The 12,652-nt window shown below is 35.6% G+C and overlaps 1 protein-coding gene across 1 annotated transcript in view; it reads left to right on the plus strand.

Moving 5' to 3' along the window:
- Positions 1-12,652, plus strand: part of Mcf2 (MCF.2 cell line derived transforming sequence) — a 61,970-nt gene that overhangs the window by 34,934 nt on the left and 14,384 nt on the right. Inside the window, exons 12-19 of the mRNA XM_042667592.1 lie at positions 907-944; positions 3,311-3,396; positions 5,244-5,310; positions 6,261-6,376; positions 6,470-6,539; positions 8,362-8,454; positions 11,256-11,348; positions 12,317-12,442. Of these exons, the coding sequence (XP_042523526.1) occupies positions 907-944; positions 3,311-3,396; positions 5,244-5,310; positions 6,261-6,376; positions 6,470-6,539; positions 8,362-8,454; positions 11,256-11,348; positions 12,317-12,442 (689 nt within the window). The remainder of the gene's footprint in view (positions 1-906; positions 945-3,310; positions 3,397-5,243; positions 5,311-6,260; positions 6,377-6,469; positions 6,540-8,361; positions 8,455-11,255; positions 11,349-12,316; positions 12,443-12,652) is intronic.

Genomic DNA, 12,652 nt, shown 5'->3' on the forward strand with positions numbered 1-12,652 from the left:
TTAAACCTTTAAATTTTATTTTTGTCAGTCAGGCCTTGAACTCAAGGCCTGAGCACTGTCCCCGAGCTTTTTTTTGCTCCTGGCTAGTGTTCTACCACTTTGAACCATAGTGTCACTTCCTGTTTTCCAGTCTCTTATAAGGGATAAGAGACTCACAGACTTTCCTGGCTGGGCTGGCTTTGAACCATGATACTCAGATCTTTGCCTCCTAAGTAGGTAGGATTACAGACATGAGCTCTGGTGCCTGGCTTAAATCTTTAATTTTGATGAAGGATTTTTGGGGTAGTCTAGCATGTTTTGGGTTATATAGTGGTTAGTGACATGTATTTTGATGGTAAACCATATGGATTTCAATACTTCCTGTGCTTCTTGAGCTTAACCTTGGTTCTTTCTTTATAAAATGGGAATAACAATTATGTACATTTTTCAGTAGATACTGAAGGTTAAACAAAACATATTCATAGGGCTTAATTATATAGTATATATATATATAGTATATAGTGCCAAATAAATATTGGAGGCTCTAATTATTAGGTTAAATTGGACTTAAAAAAAAACCTTTGATCTAGTTAATCAGTGAGGTACAATTCACCTAAATGCTTATGTGTGAGAATGGGCACTAAACCTGCAAACACTTGTGAGTACTAAAACCAGGTTCCCAGTGTGCCAAGAAGTAAGTGTTTGATGCCTGAGAATGAGAGGCTAGGTGAACCAGGAGCAAAGAAATAGAAACTATATAGATGATTCTAACCAATCACTGTCTTCAGTAGTATGATTTAAAAATAACTATTATAAACAGGCTAGAATATTAACTCTAATTATCTCATCAATATGCATGTGCTTTCATTAAAAAAAATGTGGAGTTTAATTCTGGTTTAAAATTCTCCGTTCATATTCCTCTACCAGGGAAGAAGACTTGGAGACCGAATCACAGCAGTGCAAAAGTAAATATCATTACTTAATTCAAAATTGACCTTTTTTGGGGGTCAGTCATGGGGGTTGAACTCTGGGTGTGGGCGCTATCCCTGAGCTCTTCAGCTCAAGGCAAGCACTCTACCACTTGAGCCACAGCGTCACATCTAGTTTTCTGGTGGTTAATTGGAGATAAGAGTTTCACAGACTTTCCTGCTTGGGTTGGCTTTGAACCAAGATCCCCAGATCTCAGCCTCCTGAGTAGCTAGAATTACAGGCGTGAGCCACTGGCACCCAGCAAAATTGACCTTGTAGTCATTGCAGAATTAGCATGGGGCTTAATTGTAATTTTTTCATTAGACTGCATTTGAAAGCTGAATTCATGTTAAAGAAAAAGCCAAATAGAACTGCTGCTGAATTGGTGTCTAATTTCAGTTCTGGTAGAGTGAGGCGTGCATGCTTGCATCATTGATCAAGTCCTGCTTGAGCTCAGAACCATTTCTGTAGAAAACGGCATAGAAGTTCTAGCTTCTCTTGTCATCCCTCCCCTAACTTGCATAAACCCAAATAATACCACCCCATTTCATGAAAGGAACTTTCTTTCATGAGTGATTCCTATCCTACAACTGTGAAGCAGAGGCAGAAGTCAGGTTCTAAGAGACCAGGCAAAGTCTTCAGTACTCTGGGCTCAGGAAAGAGGTCCATTCGTCTCCTGTTATATAGTTTCCTTTTCCTTTTCTGCTACCCGCAGTCAACTGTCATCCAAAAATATTAATAGAAAATGAGAGAGAAAGAGAGGAAAGAGGAGGAAGTGGAGGAGGAGGGCCGAAGGGAAGAAGACAAAAAAGAAGGAAGGAAGGAAGGGACAAAGGGCACACATTGTCCTAACAATTACAGTATATAGTTGTAAATGTTTTGTATTATGACTTATTGTTAATCTCTTATACTCTTTGATAGATATATATCCATATATATATGAAATGCTATCACAGCTACATGTATATAAGAAAACATTTTAGTTCATAGAAGGTTCAGTACTAACTACCTGTGGTTTCAGGCAGCCATTGGAGGAACTAGAAGTATCCTAGAGGATAAGTAGACAGATGTCTAAGACACCTTTCTTCTCACTTACCCATGATAGGCTGGTCCCAGCAGAGAATATCATCACAGCTGCCAGATTGTATATGCTCTTTAGTTGTTCTTAATGGTAGAGTAGGAGAAGAAAAAATCTCTAAGATGCAATAGAGTATACCATTTTAACTAGACTGGCTTTTAAGGCAAGTTCCATCACTTACTGTATAACATTGGAAAAGTCCTCTGGATCTTAGTTTCCTTGTTTATATAGAGGGAAAAGTAATTGAATATTGTGAAGCACTTTGAACCAATGTGTGGCCTATGACATATATATATATATATATATATATATATATATATATAATTAGCAGGCTAGTGAATTGCCTACATTGCTTTCAAAGGCCTGGTTATCATGTTGTATATCTAATTTAAAGAAGGAAAGAGACAAGTGCCCGATTCCATAGTTTTAACATGTCTTTCAGTACTAGTTTCAGCTCATGATTCCTAACATTATGATGAATGGGTTGTCACAGCCATTTTAAGAAAGAATAGAACGTTTGTCACATCTTACTAGTCTTGGAAAGAAGCATTAGATTTGATCATATTCAAGTGTATGGTGATACCGCCAAGTCATTATGAAAAGGATAAATTATGTTGTTTCTCCTTGCTTAAATAATTCAAGGTTGCATGTAATTATTTTTTAGAAGAATTTCTGTAAAAAAAATCATGAAAGCTATTTTGGTTCTCCTCTGAATAAACTTTAGTTATCTGGAAAGTCAACTTTTTCTTCTCTCCCTCGCCCCCCTTACGGGCCTGGGGCTTGAACTCAGGCCTTGGGCACTGTCCCTGAGCTTTTTTTGCTCAAGGCTAGCACCCTACCACTTGAGCCACAGTGCCACTTCCAACCTTTTCTGAGTACTTTATTGGAGATAAGAGTCTCATGGACATTCCTGTCCAGGCTGGCTTTCAACCGTGATCCTCTGATCTCAGCCTCCTGAGTAGCTAGTATTACAGGCATGAGCCACCGGCACCAGGTGAAAGTCAGCTTGTTATGAATGAACTTCATTTCTGACACATTTCAAACAAATGAAAATATATAAAATGAACTTCAATTAGTGTTTTTTGATCATGTCCATAGTGGTAACTAAGTGTACTTACTTTACTACTATGTATATCAAAGTCTTTTAAAAAACCTATATCTACACAGTTATTTTTCCATTTGTCCCAGAGTTAGAATATAGAGTGAACTTAATTTGACTTGAGGTTCTTGAAGAATAATTACTACTATATGGATACTATTTTAACTTCACTTTTATTATTTCAGGATGATGAGGATTATGATTGTCAGAAGAGCAACTGTGGTCCATCTTCCAATTTGGACAGTGATAATGGCTTGGATATTTTAAAGAAGTATCTTTTGTTTCTTAATGCAAACTTATACATACATCTCCATGTTGGAAGTTCAGTCTTCAAGACAAATATACTCTGATTTTAAGCTCACAGATTAGGGTTCTAAAACACTAATTTAGGTATCAAAAGTTCTATTTTGAGGCCAAATTAAGATGTAGTCTGTTTATGTGATTTAAGGAAAATTAAGAAGACCTTTTCAGAATTTACATCTCTCTTTTTTTTGAGATTAGAAAGGAAAGTGAAAGGACTTTTAAAGCTATTTTTAATCTTTATTGAAATATAATTGAGAATGTAATATACTGATAATGTAAGATACATAAATGCATACATTAATATAATTGAAACACAATTACTATGACAGATAATTTAAAATACACATTGATAGAACAAGAATATGTTGTGATTACCATAATCAAGTTAATTTAAACATCTTTCACATAATATAGTTCTTTTTTCTTTTTGGTAAGAATTAAGATCTATTTTGTGAACAAATTTCCAGTATATAATACAGTATTATTACCTATAACCACCATGCTTTACATTGGATTCCCAAAACTGATTCAATTTATGAATGCTTGGAAAGAGATGTTATACCCTTTGGCTACAGTATCTTTTCTTTTATAAAAGAAGCAAAAAGGAAACAGTTCATCAAAATCTATATTATAGGGATGCAATTTTGTAGATGTTAAGAGAAATGATTGCTGTGGTAACTTTCCCAATTTGATAATATTCTAGCCTTCAGAATAATCACATTTAAATTCCACACCACCATTTTGTTTCCATTAGTTTAAAGCATGTCACATGGAGATATATGTGCTCAAAGACTTTTAATTGTTAAATGACTTAAATGAAAAACAAAACAAAAAGAGAAAGAAGTGTGGAAGATAGAAGTTGAATCAGTTAGATTACTTACATTAAAGAAGGGAAGTAAATTTTAAGTCATCATGTCAATTGGAAATCACATTGAAAGGATAATATATTTATTTTTTCAAAGTTACTAGAGTAACTTACTGTAGAAATATAATTTACAATCTACACATGAAACTAGTATAATAAATATAATGTCTTAGAAAAATTCAGAAAATTACTATGAGCAAGGAAAATTGGTGTGTCAAAAATGGGAAGAGAGGCTACTAAACTCAGAAACAAATATAAACAAATAAATGAATAAAAAGCACCTTGGCCATTTAGAAATATATTTTAATATAATAGAATATAATTTTAATATAATTTAATAAAATAGAAATAGACTATATTAATAATAAATAAGAAAAATTAGTTTTGAATCAGTAAGTTAGAAAATATTTTTGCTATGTTAACCCATCAATTGATAAATAAAGCCTCAGATATTTAGACATATATTGTGTAAGTTTTTAGCAAATTAATTTTTAATCTAAGAGACTTAGAAATATTTTGGGTGCTGTGATAGAAGCTTGAAGTCAGGGCCTTATGCTTTCACTTGACTTCTTTGAGGCTGGCTCTTATCCATTTTTGGCCTTTTAGTGGTTCCTTGGAATTTAGGAGTCTCTTGGTTTTATCTACACAGGCTATCTTCAAAGCTGTGATTCTCAGAGTTCAGGTGTGAACCGCCAGCACCCTATTAGAAATAAGTTTAAAGTTAATAACGACTGAGCAACTCCTTTTCTTTTAAATATACTTTAGTATTTGTAGGTGGTACTTATCTAACAACTACAAAATTAGTTTCATATCTTGGTGCCAAAAATAAAAACACTGGTAGTTGCTATGCATTAAGTATTTTTACCCTAAATAACTTACAATGAAAATCATTGAAACATTGTGAGATTCTGAACTACGATAGGAATTAATATGTATTCTTTTCATTTTAGCCATGTTCTAAATGAGCTGATACAGACTGAGAAGGTGTATGTTCGAGAACTATTTACTGTTTTATTGGTGAGTGATGCAAATTGTATATTTTTTTTTCATTCTCCTGAATGTCCCTCACTACATTCATTAGAAATGTTTCAGGCAATTTTCTATTTCAATCGAAGGACAGTTATGGGTATTGTTTCTATTGTTTGAGAGACTGTGTTTTAAGTGCATAAATAAATAAATAAATATTCTTGGTGTGTAGTGGGAATGGTTGATTTAGAATTTGAGAAGCTTGTTCTAGGAATACACTAGATTGTTAAAATTATTTCCATGTTGCTATTTAGAGATTATAATGTAAAGAACAAAGTGGGATAAAAATGCTCACTTGTTACAAATGGCATGATATTTAGTCTGAAAAATCCCAATCAATTATAATTTAATGAAAAACTGAATGTAAGAAGTTGATGGCCTATAGGTAATTTTTAGACTTAGTGTTTCCAACCTGGTTAAAAAAAAAACAAAACACCTTGATAGTCAAGGGTTTTTGTGCTGGTGCTATGGCATGAACTGACAACGTGGTACTGGAGCTTGAATTGAGGGCCTAGGCTCTGTTTCTTCTCTTTTTTCATTCAAAGCTAGTGCTCTACCACTTGAATCACTGCTCGATTTTCAGCTTTTTTTTTCTGGTTAATTGGAGATAAGAGTCACACACTTTCCTGCCTGGACTGCCTTTGAACCATGGTCCCCAGATCTCAGCCTCCTGAGTAGCTGGCATGAGCTATTGGTGCCCAGCCAAAAACCTGCCATTTTATTGTTTCTTTCAAGTAGAAAACCTCCTATTGGATCATTCTGCCTTTTAAAAACATGTCATGGGTTTCACATTAAGCACTAGAAGATCTGAATATTTAAAAATTCAATGAGCTTCACCATTGAATCCTTTATTCAGGGATTGTACCTGTACTTTTGTTGGCATAACAGAATGTTAAATGTAAATATTTTTAAATGCATAAGTATGTATTTATTTTGAGTAGGGCTATAGAGCGGAAATGGATAATCCAGACATGTTTGCTCTTATGCCACCTCTTCTGAGAAACAAAAAGGACATCCTCTTTGGAAATATGGCAGAAATATATGAATTCCATAACAAGTATGTCATTGTTGAATTAAAATTTTCATGATATTTTAAAGTCCTGATTGACTATATTTCACATAAATATTTTTTTTCTTGAAAATTTCACAGCATATTCATGAGCAGCTTGGAAAATTGCTCTCATGCTCCAGAAAGAGTGGGATCTTGTTTCCTGGAAAGGGTTAGTTTAATTATTATTACTTTATTGCTATTGCTATTGTTATTGTTATTATTATTATTGCTGGTCTTGGGACTTGAACTCAGTGCCTGGGCACTGAGTTAGCACTCTATCACCTGAGTCACAGCTCCACTTTCAGTTTACTGGTGTTTAATTGGAGATTGGCATCTCACAGACTTTCCTGCCCGGGCTGGCTTTGAACTACAATCCTCAGATCTCAGCCTCCTGGGTAGCTAGGATTACAGGCATGAGCCACCAGTTCTTACTTAATTATTATTTTTTAATTAGGTAAATATAGGTCACCAAACTTCTTCGTAAGAATAAGCTAAGTTTTTTTCTTAATGTTTCAGTTTTAGAGAAGGAACATCAATTCCAACAGGTACTAAAATATGTGTAAAATCTTAGAATTGCAGCCAGAGCATGAGTGTCTATTTCCCGGAGCTTCGTGAACAGAGCTTTCCTTTAGTCAATAAAATCACTCATGCAGGCTTACCACTCCCAAGAGTATGCTTAGTATAATTAATTTCCCAGCTTAGTGATTGTCCTCCTCTCAGAAGATTAGTTTTTGGAGACAGTTTCTTGCTTCAGATTGGCCTTGAACTCAAGATCTTTCTGCCCTCATCTCCCAAATACTAGGATTACAGGTGTGTACCATAGTGCCTGAACTCAATACACACACACACACATTCTATTTTCTGCTATCTAGTTCCTCATCTTCCTCAAAGAGCAGCCCTGTCTTGATCTTGGAGCCAATTGGATAGAGGTGATTGTTGAAAAATTCAAATATAGGTAATCCATAAAGTGTTTACCAATTAAGAAGAGGATAAAGCTAAGAAAGAACTGTCATTTTTTTTCTAAACATGTTCGTAATACATTTGCATTACACACCAATTCTTCCCTAACTTCTTCACGGAACAGTTGTCTACCTTTGCTTAAGCAACTAATGTATAAAGACCATGTTATTCATTAGATCTCCAATGTAGACTGTGCTTCTTTATATGCCTACATCTTTTGTCTCCTCAACTTGAGACACTGTGAGGCAGAGTCTATATCTTATATGTCGTTATAGCTCTCATATGGTTAGCAGAGTTCTTGGCAACTAGTAGTGGCTGTAGACATCTGCTGAACCCCTACTATGTACTAAGCACTATCCTAGCAATGTGGATACCAAGCCAAAGGTCATTCAGGTAAAACCAAAAAAACTCAAGTAACATTAATTGTGTAGGTGATGAGTTGCACTATATTATAAACGGTGTTTCCTGGGAACCCAAAAGATGACATGATGAAGTTGACTGTAGCCTTATTATTGAAGCAGTGACTCATGGGATGCATGGTAGAAAATGAGAAGATAGCCCAGTAGTTGAGGGTTAGGGGACAATTATTTGAGAGGGCAAGTTACATAAGTAGATGCCTACATGTGTATGAAGCAGTGATGATGTCCCCAGTATGAATCATGGGCCACAGGTTATGACTTGGAAGTCAGTTATAAATTCCTTCATTAGAGATCTGAGAGTCTACTTGCATAAAAAAGCATATTTTTCAGTACCAACTAGCGCATAGGTACGAATTTTTGTGGGGGTAGCTCAAACAGCATAGGCTCTCCTCCCTTTACTTCGTAAGCTTGCTCAGTAGAGATTCTTTGATTTGCTTGTGTAATTCTGTGTCCTGCCACCAAGTCAAATGGATGTGCTGTTGTTAGAGTATAAATACTGCATATCATATTTTCTGTAATACTTGGCCTGACACTGTCCTGCTCATGCTTGTTTCATAACAAATGTTTGTATCCACAAATCAGTAATGTGTGCAAATCTGTTCTCTATCCCAGAAGGATGATTTTCAGATGTATGCAAAATATTGTCAGAATAAGCCCAGATCAGAGATAATTTGGAAGAAGTACTCAGAATGTGCCTTTTTCCAGGTATAGTAATTATTCAAGTATTAAATATACTTTTGAGAAGATATTAGAATACTTCTTGTTCGTAACTTCATTTTCTGCTTTGAGTAGGTTATGTATTAGTGAAAGAGCAACTGTGTCCTCTCTGAAACTCTCTTTCTTTCACACACACACACACACACACACACACACACACACACAAATGTGTATAAACATGTATTTGCAGTTCCCCAGAGGACACGACTATTCAGTTTCTTTTAAAAATATTTGCCTCCGTATCTCCAAATAGCATGTTTATCTTTTTCCTTCCTTCCATGGAATGTGAAAATTTAGCTTTTTCATTGCCCCATATCCCATGGCCACATAGACGTGTAATCATTTCTGTATTTATTAAACGATTCAATTTTGGGAGATTTTTGCCACAAAAATGTAGTTTTCCTATACCTTTTAGCAATCAGTCCACCCCTCCTATCCCTGTTGCACTCTATACCACTAACCTGCTTTCTTTGTCTGTATAGAATGGCCTAGTGTGGACATTTCTTACAAGCGGAAACAGACAATATGTTTTCTTTTGGGTTTGACTTCTGAAATTTATTTATCTACTTATTTTGGTGCCAGTCCTGAGGCTTGAACTCAAGGTCTGGGTGCTGTTCCTGAGCCTCATTGTGCGCAAAGCTAGTGCTTCTACCACTTGAACCACAGAGCCACTTCTGACCTCTTCTGAGTATTTTATTGGAGATAAGAGTCCTACTGACTTTCCTGCCTCAGCTGACTTCAAACTATAATCTTCAGATCTCAGCCTCCTGAGTTGCTAGGATTACAGGTGTGAGCCACCAGCGCTGAGTTGACTTCTGAAATTTAACTCGTGGTTTTGACCTTTACCCATGTGGCATGTCTCACTATTTGTTTTATGGCAATCATGACTTCATGAACACTTGGGTACATTACACTGCTATGAAAGATTTTGTGCAAGCTTTTCTGTGGACATGTATTTTCATCTCTTGGCTACATACTTAGGAGTAAAATTGCTGGTCATATGCTTTTTTTTTTTTTTTTTTTTGGTCAGTCGTGGGGCTTGAACTCTGGGCTTGGGCGCTGTCTCTCAGCTCTTCAGCTCAAGGCAAGTGTTGTACTGCTTGAGCCACAGCGCCACTTCCCGTTTTCTAGTGGTTTATTGGAGATAAGAGTCTCACGGACATTCTTGCCCGGGCTGGCTTTGAACCGCGATCCTCAGATCTCAGCCTCCTGGGTAGCTAGGGTTACAAGTGTGAGCCACTGGCTCCTGGTTCATATGCTTATGTTAAAGGAACTGTTGAACTGTTTTCCAAACGGGCAGTACTGTTTTACATCTGCAACAATAAATGTATTCATGTGGCATTTACCTCTGACTTTCAGAGGTACTGGATATCTCGAATTCCTGAGTGTTTCAAGAGGGAAAGGGTTTTTTGTTTTTTTTTATTGTCAAAGTGACGTATGGAGGGGTTACAGTGACATAAGTAAGGGGATGTTCTACGGCAATAATTGAGAGCTGTCCTTTCCTTTCGCTTTTCCCTTTGTCAATATGAAACTCATTTTCTCCACTGTGTTTAGTGGTTTACCACTCCTTTTTTTTTTGGTCTGAAACCAAGACTTGAAGTTCGTACCTGATGCTTTTGCTCATTGGCTAGTGCTCTCCCAACAGAACCATGTCTCCAACCCTTGTTTTTCACTCTTGGATACGGTTTTCAGTTTCCAAATTTCATCAGTATTTTCTCCTCTTTGGATTTTGCTTCATGAAGAAAAGCATTTCCATCATTTTACTTGGGTTTCCTAAATGACAAGATATAAATGCATGCATCAGACTACCATTTTATTTAAATTAGGTTCTATATTTAATTTTCTCTAGACACTTCTCATGTGTTCATACATTTCTCATAATGTTCATTTAGATGTACATTTCATCGTACCATTCCCTCCATGTCCTAATTATGAACCTTGTGATGTTCCCGGGACCTAATGTCTTGGCCTTTGTGTTTATAGTGGCAATGAGCCAAGTACTGAATAAAATAAGCACCATTCTACAAGAGCTCTATTTTTCTTGTCACCTAAAAAAAAATCTGTTGTCATATCTGGTGTGGTTTATATTTAGCACAATCTATTTTGTCTCTCAGCCTTGCCTGTAGAATCGTCTGTTAATGTTTTTGGATAGACTGAAGACCTTGATCCAGCTCATCTCTTGTCAGGTTTTGCTTTGTCACTTTTCTGCATTTTACATCCACATAGATTGATTTGTGAAAACTTTTCAATCTTTGAATTTAGAATTTTCTACCTCTTGAAATACTTTCTTAGACACTAACCTACTTTACTACCTCTTGAAATACTTTGAGATTCTGTTGACTATTACTTTTTCCAGATATATTGTATCTTATAGTTTCTGTAAGAATGATTTCTGTTTTCACATATATACATTGAACATGATGCTGTATTTGCTCACCCTTTTTTTCATGTGTATGTATACTTTCCCCTTGACCTCCATTGTTCCTGACTACACAAGTAGTCACAAGTAGAACATGGAACTAGGTAACTTGAGAGGATGGGGGGGGGGAGGAGTTGGGAGATATAGGAAAGAACAATGGAAGAAGTGACATAGACCACCATATATTGTACTCATAAATCAATATGTTGAATTGAAACCCCTTGATACAGCTATTTTTTCCAATATATGTTCATTTAGATGTAAGAAATATTCATGCATTGGGTCTAATCAATGAATACATGGCATTTTTACAGGTAACATGTTTAAATTCAAAAATTTAAATCAATTGATAATTATTCTTTCATGACAGGAATGTCAAAGAAAATTAAAACACCGACTTGGTCTGGATTCCTATTTACTCAAACCAGTGCAGCGTATCACTAAATATCAGTTACTTTTAAAGGTAATTACCGGAAGCATTTCTATCTTCTTTTCTCTTCTTCTTTCCTTCCTTCTTTATTTTGTTTTAGTTTTTTGTCTAATGGGACAAAGCCATTAAAAAGGAAGTTGTGTAGTAAGAAACAATAGACATAAGCTTCAGGAGAGGGAAGGTTGGAGTTTGCAGCAGGATTTGTACAGTATTCTCCTTTCTGTTATGGTGGCTGCCACATGATGTAAGCATAGATGTCAGTCTGAGAATATCTGGAGAGCTAAGCTATATAGCTCTCCATACAGGTTGCATGGATTTATGCTGAAGGTTTCTTCGCAAAAGAAGTTTTCATATTGCTAAGAAGATCGAAGTAAATATTTCTTGGTTTTGAGATCATATAATCTCAATATTCATGGCCTTCTCCATGAATATTGCAAATGATAACCTCCCAGTGTAATATGAAATATTCCTAAAACACTGTATTGACTATACATATACCATAGCTTGTTTTACTGTGTCTTTCCCAATATTATATACTGCATGCATCAAAATTACACAAATTACTGGATATACAGTAGAAAATCGTGCATAATTGCTTTAATAACTAATCTCTAATGTGTTAGTGTGTGTGTGTGTGGGGGGGGGCATTAATGTTAAACCTTAGGAATCAAGCATGTAAGTCCTCTATTCAAGATCCTCTTGCCTCCATCTCCCAATAATCTAATTTGTCTTAATAGCTGTTGTTTTTCAGCTTGAAAAGCATTGAATGCCCATTGACTTATACTGTTCAATTACTATTCTGTTTATTGCCTGTCCAATTTTGACAGTTATTAAGCATGTTAATAATATTTCAAAGAGCATATGACAGGAATGACTCCCACAAGTGACATTTATGCTTGGATTCCTCCTTGAAAGCATGTTTTCCCCCACATTTGTTATTTTTCTTAAACTCTTTTAAAATTTACCAAATATTAAGTTTCATTCATGACTTATAATTTCAGGAGCTATTAAAATACAGCCAAGATGGTGAAGGATCTGCTCAATTAAAGGAGGCTGTTGATACCATGCTGGATTTACTGAAGTCAGTGAATGATTCCATGCATCAGATTGCAATAAATGGCTATATTGTAAGTCAGTTTTAATTATTATTGGAGTGTCAGTGCTAAGTATGTTAACGTCCCTTTCTTACCAATCCTAGAATCAATTGAGAAATAACATATATAACAGGCAGATAAGTGAAGATCAAAATATATGTATTATAACTACTAATGCTAAATGGAAAGTTGGCTTCAGATGAGGAGCCAAATAGATTTATGGCATTCTCCTCATCTTCACAG

This window comes from Dipodomys spectabilis, unplaced genomic scaffold (assembly GCF_019054845.1).
Source record: "Dipodomys spectabilis isolate Male_0828 unplaced genomic scaffold, ASM1905484v1 ptg000414l, whole genome shotgun sequence".
Lineage (NCBI taxonomy): Eukaryota > Metazoa > Chordata > Mammalia > Rodentia > Heteromyidae > Dipodomys > Dipodomys spectabilis.